The sequence below is a fragment of the Episyrphus balteatus genome, chromosome 2 (assembly GCF_945859705.1).
Source record: "Episyrphus balteatus chromosome 2, idEpiBalt1.1, whole genome shotgun sequence".
Lineage (NCBI taxonomy): Eukaryota > Metazoa > Arthropoda > Insecta > Diptera > Syrphidae > Episyrphus > Episyrphus balteatus.
Window position 1 is genome coordinate 10,304,041 of NC_079135.1, and position 24,468 is coordinate 10,328,508.

The following is a 24,468-nucleotide window of genomic DNA, read 5'->3' on the forward strand; positions in this document are numbered from 1 at the left end:
CTATAAAATTTAGCATGCATTTTCAATGTTTAAAACGGTCACTGTGGCGTATGCGTACTTTTTTTTTAAATTTTGTTCTTGTTTAGAATATTGTTTTGCTGAACAAATAATTCAAACAATTGACTTGTTTGAATCATTATCTGACCATAAATATTACTAGTGGTTGCTCAAAGTTTGTAAATATTCTTTTTAAATTTATCACAAGAGGCAATATTCCTGACAAAATGTGGAACTGCTGGAGGTCGGATTTGAACTGAGGTTCTGAGTGACAGTATATCGTACTAACCATTACTTCATGGTGTACTCCCATGGTCATTAGAATAAAGAATAAAATAATAATCTTAACTAAATTAAATTTTTTTTTCCATAAATATAAAAAGTAATTGATTCTATTTTGTATTTGGTTGAAATCCCTAATGCGACAACATTAATCAATATTAAATACAACCCTTTTCCGTTCTTGTTTTCGTTTTTATGAATACACCCAACATAGTTGGCCAATCCAGTCTTATCATTTTTAATTCTATCTATGACTGTCAAGAGTCTTGAAGTAAAACATTTTGCTCTAAAAGTGGTTTCGTTTTTAGTTTGGACATTGGACAGTGATGTACATATTCAATTGCCCGTCATGGAGATGCAGAGAATAACAACTTAGTTGGGGTGTCGTCTCCAAAAAAAGCATTTTTCAGTCCCAGAATGCGCGCAACGCAGCGCATTCTTCAACAACTTCTTCAATCCTTTCGATTCGTCTACGCGCGCGTATATTCTAAGAAAAATGCATGCGATTGCACATTGCTGAATAGTGCAGTGCAGAGCAGAGTACCGGGAACCGCGCGTCCACTTGAATTAGTAATGTCATCCACATAGCGGCGTCCGTCTGTGGCAGACCGGCAGACCACTCATGCAGTGATATTAAATTATTATTTATGGTGTACGACTCTATATATCGAGGATCATTGTCCCACCACAGCAAACGACGAACGAACATGACGGAGCGATTTGCCGGCGCTCCTCATAGCTTTTTCCACATTCGACATTCAGATCCATATATACAAAGTACGTGACGTGACGAGTACAGAATTGAATTGCACACGCACTCATCATCATGATGTCGTCTGCCATGCCATGCCATCAGAGTGCTGAATTTTTAGATGAAGAGATCACCGATCATGTGCGCACTTGTTACGAACTTGTCACAGGAACATTGAGGGCGTACTCGGCCAAACTCTCGCTGCATTCCTTCACTTCTCATGTCCTGTGGAGTATTTTCTTTCTGGTCTTGTCATTTTATAGAGAGCTTCAGCAGCGGTGATGGTACTGCTGGTGCCCCTCCTCTCTGTCACCTTTGCTTTAAATTCTATGCTCCTTGGACAAACGACAGGCGGACAGCTAGCCAGTAGACCAAATGACAGCTCATAGTAAAGAACCATGGTTCCGTCCCTGTCGCTGCCGCCACCGCCAACGCCCTGCGTCGTCGTCGTCGTCGCCGCTTAGACTTAACCGCTCGAAAAAGCTGATGGGCTTATTGAGATTTTACATTTATTTTATTTTTTATAAAATTTCATTTTCAATTGAGACGAGCAAGAAGCGACGACCGAAGCGAAGACGACAGCTACAACCAAGAGACTATACAACCGACGACGAGCAGTTAAGCGAACAAATTTCGCATGCGCATTTTGTAGACGCTCTTGCGCCAAACGAGGCATCGCGTAATAGTTGGATGGTGGATGGTTGCTTTGGTCTCTTTTTTTTTTTTTCATTTTTTCGTTTGATTTTTTCTGCGGATTTGTCTTGGGGGTCTCTATTTGAGGCAAGATCCGAGAATCCGAGAGTACTCGACACTGCTGCCGGCCGAACACAGAGATGTGGTGTTTTTCTTGAAAATAGTTGAGATCGGTCGGGAAACGATTACGGGCGTGTGAGATACTCGTCTTATCATCATTGTCGTTCGGCATCATCTCTTCATCACTCACATGTTTGGGATATTCTAAAATTTCGTTTTTCGTGTTTCGGTTTTTTGAGACTTTTGGTTTCGTTTGATAGAAGATATTTATACTGCCTCGTTTAGTATTATTTCCAAGGATATCATCAATTTATCAATCACAAAAAATATTTGAATAATAAAAAAAGGAATTCAATAATAAATTGTTTTGAATTAAGAGGTCAGGGGTCACCAACCTGTGGTGACTTCTCTTGTGTATATTTGTGGTCTATATTTGTAGTTTGAAAGCGAAATATAGCTACATTGAATTATTATTGTAGTAGTTGCGTGGCGCGAATTTTTGGTTTTTTATTTTTATTTCATCGGAATGTGATTTTATAAATAAAACAGAGTTTTTGTGTAAAATGTTGTTCGCATACGCATTGGCCAGCACCAAAAGAGACTGTGTCTGTGTGTATAGTTAATTTGGAATTTAACTCAAATTCCAGGAAGGGAAATTTATTGCAAGTGATTGAAAAAAAATTACAAATGAACGAAGAAAATTCGACGAAAAAGTGTCGTAAAGTATAAATAATTGTGTTTTTGCAAATTTATGAGTAAAAATTGGTGCACGAGTAGATGGTGTTGATTGTTTTGTATTTATAGTGTTTGATTAAGAGAAACGTTTAAAGAAAAAGGAATTTAGTTTCTTAGCTGAATCGACTATCCAAATGAATTTCAGATACACAATTAGATGTAGTGAATAATGTCTCAAAGAAATCTTAAATGGGAAATTTTATGGTCAAAAATTGAGACCGATTTTTTTTCTCAGATTTAACTGTGGCAAAAAAAAGCCTTTGTAATTTATAAAATACATATAAGTCGTGATATATTTGAAAGTGGTATAAGTTCATGTAAAAAACAAACGACTAAATTATTATAAATACTTAATTTAGTGAATAGGGAATATTTGTTCTCAGAAATTACTCTTATGTGGTTTTACTATACCGGAAAATGGGAGGCACCTACCTCTTTTTTAAGGTTTTAAGAAAAAATGCTTTATTGTTTTTGTTATTTTTATTGTTTCTCAGAAATATTCTTCATACTTAGGTATTTGGGCTTTTCTTGCTTATTTTACAGCTGCACGTAATCAGAAGGCTTTCCATTTTTTAGTCCTTCATCTTGACCCATAGGTTAATTTCTGCAATGAATTAGGATTAAGGGAAACTAGTCGACCTCTTTCATCTAGAGAAGCATCCCCAAACCATCACACCTTAAGTTTTGGGCGGCATCCATAAGATGCATTCAGATATCAGTCTTTTCTTAAGTTCTCTTCACGCAAGAATCCTCTCATTGCCAACATGCAGCTTAAACTTCGATTCGACCGCAAATATAACATTGTTCCACTTGTCTTTAGTTCAAATAAGATGCTCCTGAGCCGAGGGCAATCGTTTTTCTCTAACTCACTTTAGAAAATACGGTTTCATTTTTGTTTAACTGAATTTGACGAAATTTCTTTCCTTTTACTTTTCTTGTAATTTGACAAAGATCTTTTTTAAAATCTACCGATGTTTTGAACGGATACCAACGATTGTTACCTACTTACTAAGGGTTTACAGGGACTCAGTCCTCATTCAGAAAATGCAGTTCAACTGATAAAAATACTTTTTGTCTGTGTTCCGCTAATTTTGTCTAGAGTGTATTTTCTTGAAAAAAAAAAAAAAATATATAGGAAAGCAAATTACACATGAAAATTTGTCTTACAAGTTTTCTTGTATCTCACATAATCAAAAAAAAAAAAAAAATTGCATAATTTTAGGATGCATATGAAAGTTTGAAGTGCTGTAGTTTCTCAACTACTGTTAAGTTGTACAAAAAAAAAAAACTTTTGTCGGACAATTTTATTTGTTGTTTAAATATTTTTTGTTTGATCGCTTCATTACAGACCACAAATTGCTTACCACGTCAATACCAACCTAGGTTAAAAAAATATTAATTTTTTGCCTTGAAAAAATCTACTTTAATGGGCTTCAGCCCTTATAAGACATAATGTGGCTGAATTTCTAAGGAAATTTCAACCATGGTGGTCTCATATATAAAAAAGAATTAAGAGCCAGAAGCAAACATTCAAAAAGAAAACCTTCTTTTATAGCTGTGTGCCAGATTAATACATACTTTAAATGGAATTAATCTATTCCATCTTGAGTTTCGTAGTATAGACATTTTGCAGACGAATAAGTCATCATCTCCGCAAAAATTAATTGACCTTAATTCATTGAACTTTGCAAAAATAAGTTCAAACTTATTTCCTTCTGTTGTCTGTATGCCAAGAAGACAATCTAATTAAACTCTTAAACAGAATTGAATAATTAGTTTATTTAAAGAACAACACATGTAAAATTAAGACAACAAACATTAACCGCAATTGACAAAGAGATTTGATTTTTTTTTTCTTCCAAGCTGAGTCACACTATTCTTCAACTCTAATGGACTTATTTTTATTTCTTCGTCCAATCCATTTCCAGTAACACAATTCAACCAAAAACCCAAAACAAGCTATACCAATGCCAATAAGCCAAAGATAAAAAGCACCCTGCAAAATGTCCATAGTCAAAGCAATAGCATTCTTTTCACTAACACTGACATCATCCTCCGACTCATCATAAACATCCTCATTAGTGTCATAATAATCATCACCCTCTGTAGCCTTAACACTAATAGGTTGTTCTGTGTCCACTTCCTCTGACCTCGCTATAACTTCCCAATGCTTTAACAATCCATGTTCATAGAATCTCATTACAAGTCTTTCAAACTTTTCCACAAATGGTGAGCCCTTGGTTACGATGTAAGTCATTAGCATTGTAATAAGATACTCTTTAACCAGATGGTACATTGGACGTTTAGCATCGTTATCATATGTTCTAGATATCAAAGCAGATGCTCTTTCACGTCGAAGAAGAAAGGCATACTTGTTGCATGACGAACTGGTCATTGTTTGAACGTGAGCTTCATAATTTTGTGGTAGAAATCGATGTTTTGAAACTATAGTTTCGAATATTTGAGAGTTTACTGCTGGTTTCATAACTCGTAAGAAGTTTGCATGCGAATAGATGGGGGTTTTGAGACGCCAAAGTTCACTAAGACTATCAATGTCATTCTCGAATTCGGGATTAATGAAGACACTTTCCATTTTGGCAACATAAATCGAACTCACAATGTAGCAGAAGAGTATCCATGAAATCAGGAATTGACGAAGAGAACTGAATCTATGAAAACCATCTATCGGATTGCCAATTGCAGTCTTGAAAAACATATCCAAAATATTCCAGAATCCAATTTTGGAATTCCGATTGGCATTCGGAAGTCTAAGTGCCAAGGTCTGGACAAAAGCAAATACGACTGCAACTAGGATGAAATTCAGCATAAGTAACCACCAAGTTAGATTGTTGAAAACTCGAATAAAGTTTGAATATTGTGGAACCGTTTTAGCCTTGGGAACAACCAAGTGCAGAAAAAACCTTTTTCCAATGGGATACAGGTATTCGTAGTACTTGATTTGACCTGGAACCAGATATCAAATATTCCAACTTACATTAGTTGCACCTGTTGCGACGTATTTCAAGGCTCCACTTAGAACTCCATTAGAATCCGATCCATAAAGTTCGTCATTTGGTGGTTCAATAATCTCCATAGTTGCATTTAAATGTTCAATAATAGTCTGTCCAAGAATGCCATCAACACCTCGAAATCCAGGATGATTTGGTATTGGAATTGATCGGATGGGGTCAAAAAATTGAGAGACTTTTAACTCGTAATGATGGAAATTCTTCAATTTATCGTAGAAAAGTTCACTAGTTTTTGACAGCTCTACAACTTCAAATCCAATTTCGGTGAAAGGTTCATAAGTGTAAATGTGTTCATTGGCACTGCATAAAGCTACGACATTAAGAAATCCATGTTTCCAAAACATTTTAAAAGTTTCTTCCAGAAATTCTTCACAAGATTCTTTAAATATCAAAACATACTTGGAGAGTTTTTTGTTAGCAGTTACCCATGACAGCATGACATCTATTTCTTGTAATCTTTTTCGAGTTTCCTTAGCGATTGTTAAAATTTGCATTGTTGTGCAAGTTCGATTAGTTGGCTCTCCAATTGATTCAATAGTTAATACTGGAACATTTAATTCAAAAAGGCATTTCAGAAGGTCAGTATCGGAGTCTTCTAAGTAGACAATAGTAACTCTTGCATCATTTTCAACTGCAATTCGACATGCAAAGTCGTTGTTCAAGTCGAAGGAATCGTTTGAAATCAATAAATCGCCTTTCACTGAGGTGAAAATTTGAAAAACGACAAAAAAGACCACGAATGACATTGTGCTCAAAAGTCAACTGGAAAGATTGACCGAAGTACTGGAGGATTTTATACTGTGAACTTTATTTGTACAGCAAATACAATATTGTTTGTTTTGTTAATGAAGAAAACACAATTAAGCGTATCACAATTATTAATGCTTCTAAATTATTAAAAACAAAAAGTTTAAGCAAGGCAATGTTTTGATATGTTAGAAGACTGACTTCCAGTTGTAAATCATATAGAATTGACCGACAGACATCATGAAATTAAACATTTGGTTAATTTAGAAATTTCAATATCAATAAACCCTTTATTATTTAAGAAAAAAGAAGGGGTTGGCAATAGATAGAACTAAGACTAATATAAAGATTTTTAGATATTTTCAAAGTTTTACTATTTTTGATGTGTTTCTATGTCCATTAGATTTTTTTTAATGGGAAAAAGTTAAAAAGTTAAAAGTTATGGAAAAAAGTTAACGGATCAAAATATCAAAAAGAAAAAGCGAATGAAAGCTTTGAATAAGGGATTTTTTTAATCCTTATGCATAAGTGTGTATCAAAGTGCAAAACTATGAAATTTTCAAATGTAAAAGCATTGCATTCCCGACAAACAATTTTGGTTCTATAAAGCTTCACAGATGCAATTGTTGCTTCTGTAAAGCATTATAGAAGCAAAATTGTAGTAGGGTTGCTTATCAAAATTAAATTCTGTGTTTAAAATTTTCATTCTAATTAATATCTTTGACTCGCTCAAAATAAAGGAAGAAATCCAAGAAATTTGGATTCTTCGAAATATGGATAAACGGTTTTTTAGAGCTTAGGTCTTTTTAAAAACTAAACATCGTCAATTTCCAACAGATTTTTAATTCCTAAGATCAAAAATAAATATAGTTTTCAAAAATGTTTAAAATTTGTATGTTCTACTTACATAGTTCAAAATTTTATATGATTATATTTATAGATTTTTAAACCGAGACTACAGATTTTCTTTTTGCTTTTTGAAACATCTACAAAAATCAAAATCGACTGAAAACTGATGTAGTAAGAAATCTTGCAACGACTGAAGGTTTAAATAAATAAATTGCACGACTGGGGTCGCACGTACTTGCTCTTATGCTTAAAGTAACTATAATGTTAAAGCTTTTTATTCAAGAAATTTAAAATTTGATATTTTGAAGAAATTTCATAAGTAGTATAAAAAAATTAAATCTGTTTTTATAATTAATAAAACTCCGTTTTAAAATATCTTAAAAAAAAAAACAAATATGCCATTTTATTTCTCGTATAAAAAGGTATTTTTAGAAAAAAAATTTTGAAAATTGTAGGAGCCGTTTTTTTAAAAAATAATTTTTTATATATAAAATTTTTTTAACATTTTTCAAAAAAAAAGTTGGTATGCCATTTTGAAGAAATAATTAATTTACACATAAAAACTAAATTTCAAAATTTTTCATTGATCCGTTTTCAAAAAATTGATTTTTCAAAAAAAAATTTTGAAATATTTTTTAAAAAACCAAAAATGCGTTTTTTGAAAATTTTCTAAAATTTTAATATTATCTTTACTTACACACTTTTGTATAAAAATTTTCATTTAAATCGGGTTAATTTTGTACGAGATATTCAGAAACGAAAAAAACCGTTCTATGACAGGTACCGTTAATAACGGTACAAAAAATATTTTTTTTATTTAAAAAGTTGGCCCTTATGTGTAGTACTACACACAAAAATTTTAATCAAATTCGTTAGAGCCGTTTTTGAAAAAAATTACCTTTTCTATTTATGTTATATGGCAGGTACCGTTAGTTTTGGTCATAAAAAAAAAATTTCAATTTCCCCTCTAGGGAATCACCAAAAACTGCTAACTACCAAGTTTGAAGAAAATCACTTTACTCGTTTAGGCTGCAGCTCCAGATAGAGACAGACACACAGACAGACAGACAGAATTGCCGGACCCACCTTTTTGGCATTCTCCATCATCGTAATGTCATGTAAAATTGTTATCTCGAGTTCGATTTTTTTTACGAATCCTAAACTTGCCCTATAGTACCTATATCGCAAGTAAAAAAATATATATGCAGTTATACTATGTTCAATAAACCCTACAAATAATAGATCCTGAGAAAAATATTTAAAAAAAATTTTTTTTGCTAAGCAGTGTATTTGAAATACACAATTTTGAGCTTTTTGACCATTTTCTAAATTCGTTTATATTTAGCCTACTCAGAAGTGATGTTGTTGATGTTTTAAGGTTGATGAATTTTAAGGTATATTTTGTACCTCAACTCAAAAAAATTGAGTCAAAAACAGCTTTCCGAAAGTCTTTGAATTTTACAATATCGAAAAGAAAACAAAAAAAGAATGCATCAGATCAGCCGAGTCCTTTGATCGATTTGAAAAAAAATATTCCCTAAACCGGTAAATAAATAATTTTTGGATTTTAAGTACACGCAAAATAAAAAATTGGCCCATTGTGCAACACATCTCAAAGCAAATATTGACTTCAATTAATGAAAATGATGTCCCCTGTGGCTTTTTAATCTAAAACAGTAATAAAATAGAAAGAAAGAAATTTCTTGGCAGCACACGAAAACCAGCGGGAATTTCCTTGCCTTTTACACAAAAAAACAAAAACAAAATTTACTTTGAAATTGAAAATACTTAAAAATATCAAATCGATTTTTTCAAAACCATGCGTATCTATGTCTAATAAGTCTAAAAATATACGTTTTTTTCTTTTCAAATTCACATCGTGTTAAACCATCTCAGCAATTTCGAATAACCTTGAGAACGATAAACGTCTACATACGAGTATAAATAAAATAAAAATGTAAATAGATTTTGGGAAGTATTTCGAAAACTAATTCGGATTTTATTCTTTCCTCGCAGTGTCGTTTTTCACACATGAATATTGCTAATAAATGAGTGTCTTGGTTTTGCAACAGAAAATAGAAGACAATTAGATTGAAAGATAGTACACTGAATTGTTTGTTTGGCTTTGCCAATGCTAAAGGCTGTTTTTGTTTAGGGTGACGAATGGTCAATGAAGCACAACGCTCTCATTTTATAAAATTTTTTAATGTAAGTAGAGTGTGGGACACAGGCTATACTTGGTGATACTCTAACTTAAGACCCCTTTGCTCTAGTCACTCTAATACACTTCTATACCAAAAGAAGGGATATAGAAATAAATTTTATTGCAAAGAAACATTCATGTGCACCATCACATTCCCAAGGAAGAGGAGACAATGACCGACCATTGATGAATTCAATGCTCGGCAGAATGTCATGTTGAATGTTTTCCATTTCAGTTGACGACGACATTGCATGGTTGGCTTGAGAAAGATGTGATGTGTGGTTGGCATAGCTATTGCTGCCTTTGAGTTGATGGTCGTCGTCGCTGTCGTCTTCGTTGTCGTCGTGCTATTGCATCTTAGAATGTTATTGTGTAATGAGTCTTCTTTCCCTATACTATATCCCTCTCTTAAATCTTCTAGGCTATTTTTATATAGATTTTGCTTAAAGAAATTGTTTGCATCTTATCTTTCTTTTTGTATCTATGGCAAACTATAAGATGGCATTTGATGAGGGAAAATTTCAATTATTCAGAAAGTTAGATGGGGCAAATGTTTAAGAAATGCATTATATGTATTTTTTTTTTTGTTAGTTGGTTGAGGGGTTCTTTTTGAAATTGGCTTTGAAAGAAACGTTTTTTGAAATGTGAAATTTATTAACGAAGGAAGATAAAAATTCAACTCAGACAAATCGACCTAGATGCAAGTGGAAAAACTTCAAAATCTTAAATAGGTAGCTCTTCCAAAAGAAAGCAGAGTATGGCAAATGAAGACAACATTTAGTTTATTCAAAATAGGTATTTGACTTTGCAACAGATCATAAGTAAAAATTTATCATCTAAAATAGTAATAAGGTAGGTATTTTTCTCTTTCTCTTCCAAGTAAATCTGACCACTTGAAAAGTCCTTTTTGTTCAAGATTGCTATTAAAATCTGAAGATATTTTTCATAGAAATATCGTCCGTCCACACAAACTTTTTGATATTTTAAATTACGAAACTAAAGGACCACTGATAGTAGCCAAAGCACATTAATCCATCTGATGCTTTTTTGCGTCAGCAATCATTTGTGCGGCTATATTTCTACGAAAAGTAATGAAAAATCTAACATAATATTAGTATGGAGAATACGGAAAAACTTTTTTTTTTAACTAAAATAGCGCTATCAAAATGGCAGGCCGATTATAATCGTTTAAATTGAATTTTCTTTTTCAAAACAGTCCACTAGTTAGAAATTTAGTTAAATTAATATCAAAAAGTTTTTTGATTTTTCATATTCAATGAACGAAATTCTGAAGTTTTGATAAAAAAAAAAAATTCCAAAAAAGTGCTGGATTTGAAAAATAATGGTCAACAAATATTTTTTTTTTATTAACCTAAAAAAAATTTGAATAAACTTAATTTGAATCCGAAATCATCAGAAATATATGTCGTCACCTTTATGAGATACAAAATCAATCTTTATATCTTAAAAACTAGATGTCATAGGTTTTTTTGACCTTGAATTCGAATTTAAAGTATAAAAGTTTATTAGAAAAGTACCTACATATACTTCGTTCAAAGAAAAAATAATGTCAAATATTAAGTTTTGTTGTAACGCTATCAACAGCTGCCGATAGAATAGAAGCTTAACCAAGCAAGTAATTTTCAACAGTGGAACAGCCTGGCGGTAAAACACTTTCCTTGTAACCTAGTGTAGCAAAATCGATCCTCAATGGCTTCAACTCTTTGTTTTTTTATTTTATTTAAGCTATCTTCCAAGTTGATACAACCTTGATTTAACGATGTTTATGTTTCAAAATCCACTTAAAATAATGTCGTTCTACTTTGATTTTAAAATTTTCGTCTTTAACGCAAAATCATTCCGCAAAATAGTAACATTAAAGTGGTTTCGTTGATTTTAAGTTGTATACCATATTTTGCTATCACTGAAAATGATAGATTAACTTTTATCATTTGAGAGAAAATAATGCTGGGATAACCTTACTTCTGGTATATTTAACTTTATTTATGGTACATTTAACTAATTTCTGGTATATTTTATTATATTATGATTGAATATTCCAGAAGTAAAGTTAGTCCCTGTCTTTTTTTTTTTCTCCGTGCAAAGTGTTCCTTCCTTTGTTATAATGGAGTCAACATTTAATAGTATTTGAGTTTTTACATTAAAATAGTTTTTTCGTATAAAGTTTGAAGTAAATCTTTCCAAGTAAACTAGCCTTGAGGCAACATATGTGACTTCATTATGCATTTAATTATTTTAATCAAAAAACAAAGAGAAGAGAAGTCTCCATCACCTTATTGTGTCAATAAAAAAAGCCCATTTAAAATTATAGTTTTGAAATCATTTTTTTTTAAATTTATGTACACAAAGCTAATAAAAGTCATTCAGCTGTCACATTAATACACCAGCATGAACCTGCTATTAAAGCACTCTCTGTGAAAACATCATAAAACCAATAAACGAGTATATGTTGGTTCCACCAAGACGTCTCATAAAATATCGTTATTACTTAAATCTACAACAACACCATCTACCGGCATCCGTCGTCGCACTAAAGAGAAAAAAGTGTGCGTTTTTTTTTTCTTCTTCTTTACTATTAAATAAATTTAAATTGCATTTATCTTGTTTTCCTTGTGTGATAGATAAATTAGTGCTATACAAAAAAAATATATCACTTGCATCGCGATTCAAAGTGCAAGTGTATCTATTAAATTTGTTTAAATGAATTCTATTGTAAATTGAGATAAAAATAAAATTAAAAAAAAAGTGAAAAGAGTGACTACATAAAACGAATAAAAAAAAAAACACCTAGCAATGTGCATTTAACCCCTCCATTCACTATTAAAAACAGAAGAAGAAGCACACCAATACCACAGTGGTTGCATCATTATTCTGAAAAAGAGATATAATCCTTCTGTAAACGGTTAAGATACTTCTTGAACGCGCCTCAAAAAATATATAAAAATCACTACCATGTGCCTGAGTATTCGCAATTTGTGCACTAGTTGCAGAGGTTTGTATATGTGATTTTCCATTGAATTAAAAAAAATGATGCAGTTTTTTTTATTTTCTTTACTGTTTGTATGTTTAGTTTTCTAGAGAGAGATTAAGATCATCATTATGAGTTCTAATTGCATTACGTGTGGTTGCCTTTAGTCTTTTGGCCTGTGAATTCTTCTTTCGTCGCTGCTCGTCATCAAAATCAGAATCACACCGACTCGACTGAATAAATGAATGAAATTCTTTGTTTTCTTTCCTTTTTGAACTCTTTCTTTTTTTATTTTTACTTCGAGATGAACTTTTTCATTTCATTTCATTTCCTTTCTTTTATTTTCTTTTCTATTTTTTTTTTTTGTATTTGTTATAAAAATAAAAACCAACGGATTCAATCGCTTTTAGAGCATTCAACACCCCCAATTTTGTATATATTTTTTTTTGTTTAGAAATAATATTTTTGCTGTTTGGCATTTCGTGGCTTTCAAAAAAGGGAAATATCAAATCAACGTTTTTGTTTTGTATAAATCGAAAACTATAAACATTAAAAATATGACTGGAAAGATTTTATTTTGATTCGATTATTTAAAACTACGACCGCGCTATGAGTTGCATCGGATTATGCATACATCCGAATGTTTTAAAAGAAAAACTGACCAAAAGTGACAAAAAACTATTGTTTTTTATTAGTCATATTTTTTGCCACTATGATTTTTATTGCTATGTTTTTTCGCTGTGATTTTTAATACTTTGATTTTTGTCACTGTGATTTTCGTCACTTCGGTTGTGATTTTTTGGAATTTGGATTCCTTGTTAATGCTGTTCCTTTTTTTTATACTGTGAGTTGTTGTTACACTGATTGCCTCACTGATTTTTATACATGCTATGATTTTTTTTCACTCTGATTTTTGTCATTATGTTGAGTCACTTTGGTTTTTATTTCTGTGATTTTGAACTGATTTTTGCCGTTTGTTATAGTTACTTTGATTGTATTTCCGCTGTTTTGGGCACTCATCTAATTTTTGGCCAAATATTTCATAAAAAAACCCCATTGTATGTAAAATCAGTTGTGTGAATGAATGAATGAATGGATAGAAATAAAATAAGGTCATTCGATTAATAATAATAAACTGACACATGGGTAAAAATAAAAGGGATTACATATAGTTTTATATTTGCAGGGTGTTAGTTTTGGAAGAGCTTCATGGATTTCTTAGTTTTGAAGTGTTTGTTTAAGTGTGAAGAGTAAAAATTGGTATTTATTATTCTTTTGAATATTGTGACTAAGATCTTTAAAAGAAATAAGAATACTTTGTTGAAAATAAGTTAGTAGAGGATTTATTAGGTTTAAACAATCAGCTGATAAAAAATAAAGTAAGAAAAGTTTGAGACGGGAAATATATTGGTTTGGCAATTTTTTTAACATTAACATTATCAAAAAATGATTCACAAATTAATGCATTATATATAAAATTAACAACGTTTTATACAGCACTTAAAGCGAACAAAATTCGAAGCAACTCCAAAAATTAATTTTTACCTGAAAAGGTACCAATTGGCTTATTATTATTTTATTCAAATCCATTTCTCGAGTTTGTTGTATATAATAAATGTGTGACAAACAAGGAAATCACTGTCAGTCTTTCAAAAACATTATTGGATATAAAAAAAAAAAATCAGACAAAAAATTCTTCAAAATACCTACATAGTTCTGAGAAAAAAGTATTATCGATTCCAGAGTCTAGTCATCACTCAGCAAAATGACTTTGTGTTTTTACAAATGATGTCTAGACACTATTTTTTGTTTTCTAACCTTGACCAAAATTAATGAATGTATATTTTTTTACATTTTTCGAATGCCCCATTTTTTTAAATAATTTACATTTACTATTCAAAAAATAAAAACAAAAAATTAATGACTACATCATGTGTGAAATTTTCTTTAACATGACTTAACCAAAATAAAATACGTCACAACTGTCATGATTCAGAAGTGATGTGATTTATTAAAAACATCCAGAATTATGGTATTTTTTTAATTGTATATACACACTTAGTATTGTTTATTAGAAAAATTTCAAAATCAAAGAATTTTTGAAAAATTTTATGTCTAATGACTTGTTTAAAACTAGAAAACTAGAAAATAAAATGAAAAAAAAAAAAAAAAACAATTTAATGGAGTCATAAATTTTAACTTTTGCAAAGTAGAACTATACTGTCGAAAAAAAAGAGAAAATAAAAAAAATTAACCCCCAGATATAATTAAATTAAAAATAAAGAATTTGGTATAATAAGTTATAAAAGAAATGGAGATGAAAATAGAATTTTTGGGGAAACAAATAAATTAATTTGTCATTAGATAATGATTGGAGCTCTTAATAGCATTGAAATGAAAAGTTCACCATAGCAGTTGTAAATATTATTTATTAACCAAATATTCTGGTGAAATAAAGCATTCAGTGTTCACAGTGTAGAAAACTGCAGAGATAAAAATAATTGTTAGGTTTTCTAACCGTTTTAAAAGCGTGATATAGATATACTTTTGAATTGAATAACTACACTTAGGAGCAAAAAAATGGAATCAAACTTTGAGTTGTTATCGTATGCATTTTTATGTTTTTACCAACAATTCAAAGTAAAAATTTGAAGCTTTAAAATCAGGCCATGAGACTTTAAAGAAAAAATATTTTATCCATTGCAAATTTTGTTTTTAATATACGATTTTATTTGATTCCGTTTTTTTGTTCCTAAGTGTAGTTTTAATTATCAGGAAATGGCCTTTAAAAATCTATGTTTTTCTACTTTAATTTTCACAAAGGGTTTCTCAACATATTTTCAGGCATCATTTGTTTCAATTTGTATGTTTGAGTACATCTGGCAACCCTTTCTGCCCTTTGACTTCCGTAAATTAATATTTCTTTTGCCTGCTGCCAATTCATGTCAACTAGTTTCATATTTTGGTCAGCGGTATAAAAATCATTATTAGCTGCTGAAATTCTCCAATATAAAAACTATTCCTCATACGCCACAGGTAGGCTACGTTTTTACCTTTAAAGATTGAAAACAAAAATCCTTTCTTTGTCCGGTAAATAACTGAAACCATTTGTTTCTCAATTTTTGACAATAATTGGCATTAATTGGAAGTTTCTGTCATTAACCATTTCGATAAAAAAAATTAGTTTGCAACATGAAGATACTAAAGTAAAGTTGTTGTTAAATTGGGTTGATTGTGAATTACGCCCATTCAATAACAATAACAACAACAAAAATTCTTTTACTTGGACCTTTTATTGAAAAAATTTTTTTTATAAAAATAAATCTTTCCTGATGATTATTTACTTGAACCGCTGAAGTGCATGCAACAAATCCGTTTGAAAGTTCATAAGCAAAAATGTTCTAAACTCACTTTTGCTCAAATGACATGCATCAACTCCAATATCGTAGTTCTTGATAAAATTTTCATAAAGTTGTAGTTGTTCTTCTAACAAAGGACACTGACCAGGTTCTGCAAGACCTGCAATCTCATTAGCGGTGTGATGTAAACAAAGTTCAAGAAATTCCAAATTGACTTCTTCATTATCATCATCATATGAATCACAGTCTTCCAAAATATTTTCCTCTTTAATGTTATTAGTTTGAAATGATGATCCTTTATTTCCCATTTCCATCCAAATTGGTCCATCTTTGGGATCTCCCAAAGAAACCGCGAGATATGCACAAGCTCCTTGATTGTTATCAAATAATTTTGTACTCATGTGAGTTTGATAATTTCTCGGACTCGAATGTGGAATTGATTCCTGAGCAGCAATTTCCATTTCACCGACAATTAACTTAGGATCGATATTGATTTTGAAAGGACTCTCCAAAGGTTTAAGTTTACCTTTGGGTGGAAGTGACATAAAAAGTTGATTGAGTTCTCCATTTTTTATGCATCTGGATAATTGAAGTAAATAAAGATTCCTTGTTTGTTTTTCCTCATTTCTGCGATAGATATCGTTGCAAAGTTTTCTTAACCAAGCAGTAGCAAATGATTTTTCTCCAGGACTATCTTTGAATGCCTCATCGGGGTCTTGACATTTCTCAAGAATCTCAAAATAATCATTCATCAATTGTAGATCAGACATTTGATGTTTTTAAAGTTTTTTTTTTTTTCTAAATTTCAATCATGACAATTAAATTGATTAATTTTTCATTTTTTTTTTAGGACGAGCTAACAAATCATTAGAACGAAGTGAAAACGATCCCTCAACACAATCTGTGCAACAGCAAGAAGTTGTGCCCAGAATCAAAAAGGTCTCATCCATTTGTTTGAATTTGCCTGCAGCTGGATTAGGTTCACGTCCCGCAAGCATTATCAGCTCAGTTAGCACAGATGAGGGAGGATTTAATGAGCCATCGCCAGAAATTAAAGCCAAACTTAAGCCTGCTTATGATTTTGATACAAAATATATAGCATCAGCTATTGAACAACAACAACATCACAATCCAACACAAGAGGAAGTAGAAGAAGTTGACAAATCGTCAATACAATCGCCAATATTGGATAGCAACCAAGTGCAATATAGCAACGATGACGAAGAGAAACCATCTCTGAATTATGTAGACGTTGGTTATAGGTTGAATCCAGATGGTAGCGAAAGTCGCGAAGTCTTTGGTGAATCAGAGCTGTACGAGACTGCAAAAATAGATTTGCACAAAAGTTTCCATGCCAATGGCTTTGCTCAAGAAACAACCACAGTTTATGCTGTGATTAAACCAGATGTTCCACCACCAGCTGAAATGTTTTACCATGGTGGTGGTGCAATTGAGCCTGTTATTCATCAGGAGATAACATCTTCTTCTTCTTCGTCACCAATTCATTCTCCACCAAAAATACCGCCTAGTCCTTTGCGGCGCCGAAGTTCCGATATAAGTGGTGGCAGTTCATCGAAGTCACCTCCACCACCACCACCATCGTCGATTCCCAGTGTTACCACATCGCCGACGACGAAGAAACCACCAGTTGCGGCACCATTAGAGACTCAAGATGAATTCGAGAGTCCTGAACTGCCGGCCTTGCCACAAAGACCACCACCACTGCCCGAAGGACCACCACTCGATATGCAGGATATTGAATATGCTGATATGAGTGGTGATGAAGATAATGATATATTGGAGGAAGACATCGATGAAGAAGAAGAGGTAATTGTGAATCGAAATAGAGCAGGTGATTCACTTGAAATGGGGCGAGAGGATAGCCTACCAGATGCTATGACTGCCGATGAGGCTGAGCGGTTGTTGAGTTCAAGGTATGTTTTTTTGTTAAATTTATTATTTTGTTTTGTTTTGAGTTTGAAAATAAATTTTGAAATTTAGCTTGCATAGAAATGAATTTGTTGTAAAACGCATGATAGATTGTTTTTCTTGTCATTTTGAGTGTTTGTCTGATATATTTTTAGTTTCCTTTTGAGTATGTAGTTGTATTTTATTAAAATGTGCCAAGTCTAAAATCAATTAATTTAATGTTTTTAAAAGTTAAAGTAGGTGTAATATGCCAAACTTGGCAGCATTGTTTTTGTTTATTGGATCTGTCAAATTAAACCGATATAAACTTCAGGTTATGTTTTGAAATCATCTTGGAACTGTCGGGATATCTCATTTTAAGATGAAAATTAGAATGAAAGGAATACAATTGAATTAAGTTTTTCACCAGATTGTACTGTCTTTTTTCGCTTTTTTTTTTAGGATTTGTAGAGTTAAGGTGGAACAATTTAAAAATCGGTGATCAAAATTCCTCCGAAACGGCAAGACCGATCGGTGTAAAATTTTCATACAGTCTTCTTAAATACTTTTATATTGTAATAATAGAAAGAATAAGGTTTCTTTTAGTTATTTTGCAATTTCATGGTGTGCATTTACTTGAAAAAAAAACAATTTTTTTGCCTTCGGGAAGCTGCTATTTCGTCAAAACTTAAAATTTTGACCATTGCGTCAATCATTATTCTTCTATCCTTAAAATTAATCTTTTTTTTTTATTTCCAATTTTTGCTTTCCGACTACATGTCGTAGACACAAAGCCAAAACCACAAATATGCAGAATTGTAGTTTTAAGAAAATCGTCTTCAAAGTTTTTGAAACTCATGCAAACTCATGGAAATTCGTGCAACGGACATTGATGTGATTTTTTCTGCTTACACTGCGTTTTTCCCTCGTGAATTTTAAACTCAACAATTGTTCCTTTAAAGTGGGGCTGTCCCAATGACAAAAATTGCCAAAACCTATTAAAACTTCATTTTTTTTTTCATTCATCACTTAAAACTCGTCTTCCATCATAATTCAGATTAGAAAAAAAAACACACCCATCTACAAAAAGTCTTTAAACGACCAAAACCACTCAATGTTGCCTGCCCCATTTGAAGTTGACAAACTAAAATGAACTCATTAAAAACCCACCAGGAAGTTTAAAACTTGTGTACTCTATTTTTAACATTTAACCTATCTCTCTCTTTTTCTTTATTTTTTTCTCTTTCCATCTTTACCGATCGCCTATCTTTATTTAAAGCTAAAATGCGAATGAACGAACGTTGATGAAATATTTATTCTTCTTCAAAACCTCAAGTCAACCCTCGGCTCCTTCTGTTTTGGTGCCAATTTCTCTCACTTTTACTCTTATTTCTTATTTTTTTCATTTGTCTGTCCAGTCCCCTGCACCATACGCCGCCACTCACCAATCTGTTTTTCAATTGACAATCACAGCTTGAGGTTTGGATCTCTAAAAGATGATTAACAAAACACACTGTCCCACTGAACGTTCTCATCATCATGGATGAAATGACGATACGTTCTCATTAAATATTCATCGATTAAAAAAAAAAAAAAGGAAAAAGGAAAAAAATCCTGGTTCGTAAACGATAAAAGCATTGCAAGAGAGTATATAATATATAGGAATACACTTTTTGTATACGTGTTGGTGGATGATGATTCAAAAAAAAAAATACAAACATCAGAGTGGCCTCGGGCTATCTTAGCATTTCCGTGTTTTCCTCCAAGTAATCATTTTCTGTGTTATCCTTTTATTTTAAACTCATTCTGAAGCTGCATCAGTTCACAGTTAAGTCATATTACTCTCATCCGAACGACCGACCGACCAACCAACCAGCCCAGCCATCAAAGCAACCAACCGTCCGAGATCGGAGCAATGTAATGCTCAAAAATTATTTCAGAGTGTTTACGTGCACAATCACAAGCAACTAAGGGTGGGTGGTTAAATGAGGTTACGCCTGCTGACAAAACAGTGGGACAAAACGTCACAAAAATTTAAAAGTGATGTAAATTGAGAAGTGAAAAAGTTGACGATAAATCCATCCAGATATGTATGTATTTTTCCAAGCTAAAAATTCTTTTTTTTTAACGAAATTAAAAAAAGCATTACCAAATGTACTATGTACACTTTTTAGCTGTTTTACATGATTTGAACTAAATTTCCAAATTTAATTATTTTTTTCCAATTTTCACATATTGGTTTTCCCACTGTTATCTCTTCGTTGGTCGTTATTCGCACGTCTATCCGTAAGACATTGTTGCACCCGCAAGGGACCAGCTGAGCAGATTTTTTTTTTTTTACGTTTTTCTAGTGCAAGCTTTGGGGCATTCATTGTATAGATGTAATTGTATGTCTGGAGAGAAAAATAAGTCTGGAGAGGGATTTTCTTGTAATAGTCTCCAACCAACTTTGGACGCCACAACTGTGTCGTTTGTAATGATTTTTTGTTTTTTTTTTTATATTTTTACAGATTTTTTTTTTTTATAATTTTACACATTACGTATATTTTTTTAAGTATTATTATTGCTGCCGGAACGAAGAAGATTCTCCATTTGAAAATTCAAGCAGAAAGTTCTCAATCCAACATGGAAAAAGCTATCAATTGTCATTTAAATTTTGAAAAATAATATCAGTGGCAAAAATTTAATTTTCCACTTCTTAGATACTAAAATCCTCGCCATTTTATCCTTTTTAAGACTTACTAGAAATAAAACATCTCTAATGAAAAATTAAGCGACGTAAACTGCACTGCGGATGCGCGTATCACAAAACAAACATAATTTGTTAGAGTTACCAAAATTGCATGTTAAATGTGAATAAATTTACTTATTCTACAAATTTTTGTATTTACCTCAAGTTCAAATTAAAATTTTAATGTTGCCCATACGCCACAGTGACCGTTTTTTTGTTTGAGCAATAACTTCATTGATTTTTAAGTTATGAGGTCTTAAAATTTTGGAGGCCAATATGAGGATTAAAAGCCCAAAATATTTTCTAAACTTAGCTGATCTAAATTTCTAATAGTATCGAAATCGAATGAACGAAAAGTCTTACATTCCAGAACCTGGATTAGGGCTCTTTTATCTTTATATTAATTGCTCACAGCAATGCAAAGTTTGGTATTGAATTTAAGTGGGAGGCAAGGTATTTAAATTTTGTGTTTGCATTTTTTTACTGCCTCAAGGATATTGTGTCAAAATTTTAAGTTAATTGAAGCAGAAATGACGAAGTTATGAGCACATTATTATACTTCACTTATGAACGTTTTATACCGAAACATGAAACTATAAAGCGTTTTCCCCCATAACTCACGTTTTCAAAGTTGTCACACCTCATTATTTCGAAATGGTAACGGAGTTACGAATAACAGAGTTACGCGCAACAGAGTTACGGCCGTCAAAGTTACGCGAACCCGAAGTTACGAAAAACTAGAGTTACGAATTCTAAAGTTATGACAACGAATTTCAGTATTTATCATCAATTAATACCTGACAATTGCAATGAGGATGACCTATCCAATCAAAATTTTACAAAATTAAATAACACCCATTACTCATTTAGTTCTGACCAATGAGAAAAATGTTAATCTCTTGTTTGTATTTCCATAATTCCATATCGTTCCTCGCAATTGTTGCCAACCCAAAAATCACATGTCATAGCTCAACATAACTTTAGAATTCGTAACTCTAGTTTTTCGTAACTTCGGTTTCGCGTAACTTTGACGCTCGTAACTCCGTCGCCCGTAACTCTGGTATTCGTAACTTCGTCGGTTTCCCCATTATTTCTAAATTACAACGTTTCTTTTAAACACTTTTTGCTTTACAATAATAAATTAGCATTTTTTTTTCGCTAAAAATCGCGTTCTTCCACTCAAAGTGTTATTAATAAGTGCAAATTTGAATTAATTTTAATGATGAACCTGCAAAAAGTTATAAAGGGCACCATAATATTCTCCTTCTTTTGTCTATAAGAAAAAATCTTATTTTATTCTTTTTGATTTTAAAGGATTTTTTACAAAAAATATTTATTTTTAATTTTTGAATTTTTTTCAGAAATGTTTTTATAACATTTTAAGTAAACTGTCTACCAATTAATACTCTGTGCAAGTCAACATATTGAATACTTAAAACCTTTAAACTTAGTCGATTCCAAATAAAAACAGAATTTTTGATGGAAAAATGAATTTTAATCGAAATTTTTACAAGATTTTGTTGTGGTTAAATAAAACAAAATTGTGTTGTCTTGATCTTTTTCTGGTACATGTATCATGCTCCATTTTATTTGCAAAAGAGAAAAGAACTTTTCCCTTTGATTGAGGATATTCTGATCCAATACAAAAAAAAAAAAAAAAATAAAAAATTAAATATTAAAATCCGAGAAAAACGTTCCCCTTTTTTCCCGATTTTATTTTATTTAATCTGAAACGCATATATCTTTTTGTTGTACGGCAAAAATCATGCGACCAAAAAAATCAACATTAAGTCCAGATGCAACGTAAAAAGCCAACCAGAGAGTGGTAAAAAAATTCACTTCTTTTGATAGAACCTACTTTTTTTCCTACAAAGTTGCTCCAGAAGAGCCTTTAATTTCGCCTCAGATTTTTATTTTTGCATCACGATGGTGATGGTGTTCGAGGTGGTATGTGGTAGTAGTATGGTGGTGGTTGTGGTTCGTCCTTCGTGATTTTTTTTTTCGTTTTGTTTGTTTGCTGTTTGCATGTCACGCTTTTCTCTTCTTATTATTATTAATATTTTTTCCTTTGGAAATAATTTTCTCTCCCTGTGGGAGAACATGTCTATACATACTACGACACAAGAAACAACAAAACAGGGTTGGTATGGTGTTTTAGATGTGATGATGGCTTTAGAGAGCTCTATGGCTATGATGATTTTGATGGCTGGCTATAACACAGCAAAAGCGATATAAAGCGATGCAGATTATGAATCTGTGTTGTTGTTTTTTTTTTTTTTAATACCAAGTCCAAATCACAACAAACTAGAGCGCCATGTAGGACTTTGAAAGGGTTGTCGTGGGTGGCAGCAAAAATATAAATGCAGCAAATATGATGAAACTATAAGCATAGGCGCTTTAGCGCGAATAGTTAGTTCTCTTTCCATCCATTCTCGCAAATCTCACCCCTACCGCATGGGAATGCAATTTGCTCTCAACAGGGTTGCCAATTTAAGAGTATATTGATACTTTGTAGAAATTTATCAAAAGAACTGAAGGGCAAAATGAATAAAGCTCACTCCTGAAAAACGTTATTTTTTGATAATCTTGAGATGATCTCTATCTGTTCCATCATAAGTTCAAAACTACATAGCGTAGTTTGACATGAGGTATCGTTGGAAGCGTCATTTTTGTCCGCTGGTTATAGGCTAGGTAAATTCACAAATAATTGAATTTAGCACCCTTTAGAGGTAAAAGTCGTGAATTATTGAATTCGTCGGTACAGAAATGCAAAGAGTATCTGGGATGCTTCTGACCAACAAATTGAAATTCTTAAAAGTTCACACCAATTCGTTATTACTTTGTTTCCAAAAAATGGCAATACTGGTCCTCATAGTCAGCTGCTGCCTCTGCTCTCTTCCATTTCAACCAACTCGGAGCGTGCAACTTTTTCGACTATTTTTTTGTATTTTCCAAACTTACATGACACATGCAACTGTGTGTCACTCTTCTCTACTAGAGTGCGAGGGTGGTTGGTTCGCTGTCGGACTATAGAAGCATTCTGAAATAGTTTTTCACTGGCTTTTCCTTAGCAGATGTCGCCTATATCCGCGCGACTTGTGCGTGTTTTCTTCTTACTCAGCAATTTTTCGTAATACCTATAGTTTTTTTTTTTGCTCGTGTAGTTTTTAGTTCTGTCGTATAGTTAACTGGATTGGGTTTCATAAAAGTCTCATTAACTGGTCGTCTTTAGTCGTCAATTGCATCCTTTAGTTTTTGCAAAAAAAAAAAAAAAAAACTAAAAAAGAATGAAAGAAAATTGCATCTCCAACTGTCACTCTCGAAAAGCGTTATCGACGCGTTGAAGTTTTTCTTTCATCATTTGTCGGGTGGCATCGTGTTGAAGTGATGTTCAGTCGAGAGTGCTCCTCTCTGAAATGTGCATTGAGTTTTGAGTAGTTCTTAAGTGGCGGTGACAACTTATAGGGTGCCTTTTTTTGTGTCATCATCTTTAGTGTTTATAGTGCGGCGGGTGTCATTATGAGTGGAAATTAATTTATCGGCGGTAAGGATATGGCATGATATTAATTTTGTTTGTGTATTCTTTTTTTTAATTCACGGGGAGAAAATGTTTATTTTTCGTTTAAATAAATCATAACCCTTTTTTTAACTTCCCCCAAAGGGATGATGATGACATACAAAAATGCTATAACCCACACTCCTCTCTCTCTCCTCAATCCGTCGTCGCTCCCCCCAATTGAGAAGAGTGAAAAAAAAGAACCAAACACAGTCCTTGGCACAGTTTAAATTAAATTTCTATTTTTGGTATGAAAAAGAGTCCTTGATGAAAAGTTGGTGGCGAAAAGAAAAACTTTTTTTTTCTATTTTTTTAATTTTTATTTTAGATTTTCTCGTTTCGGGGTTCGGGTTTTGGGATTCGGGGTTTGCATTCTCGTCGTGATGTTGTCTATGTTATATTTTCGGGACGACGACGAGGAAGGATTGTCCTTTTTTTTTCTAGTATGTGTATTAGGGTGGGTCAAAAAAATCGAAATTTTTTTTTTTGATTTGGTACTCCGAAAAATCGATTGCTAGACCCCTCTAGAATATACACACCAAATATGAGCTCTTTATATTAATGGGAAGGTCCTCCGCT

The 24,468-nt window shown here is 32.2% G+C and overlaps 2 protein-coding genes across 8 annotated transcripts in view; one reads left to right on the top strand and one right to left on the bottom strand.

Moving 5' to 3' along the window:
- The window catches only part of LOC129909158 (uncharacterized), a 96,161-nt gene that overhangs the window by 57,876 nt on the left and 13,817 nt on the right, over nt 1-24,468 (top strand). For 6 of the 7 annotated variants that reach the window (XM_055986149.1, XM_055986153.1, XM_055986154.1 and 3 more), the window contains one exon: nt 16,545-17,628. In XM_055986149.1, coding sequence (XP_055842124.1) covers nt 16,545-17,628 — 1,084 coding nt within the window. Of the gene's footprint in view, nt 1-12,046; nt 12,360-16,544; nt 17,629-24,468 lie in introns of those variants that run through there. The other variant, XM_055986156.1, reaches the window with a different exon arrangement.
- LOC129909176 (uncharacterized) lies at nt 15,671-16,526 on the bottom strand. The gene has a single exon (XM_055986186.1). It carries the CDS (start codon nt 16,462-16,464, stop codon nt 15,676-15,678), a length of 789 nt encoding a protein of 262 aa, XP_055842161.1. The 5' UTR covers nt 16,465-16,526; the 3' UTR covers nt 15,671-15,675.

What these genes read in the sequence shown, in the direction of transcription:
- LOC129909176 (XM_055986186.1), bottom strand. Translation starts at nt 16,464, where the DNA reads ATGTCTGATCTACAATTGATGAATGATTATTTTGAGATTCTTGAGAAA.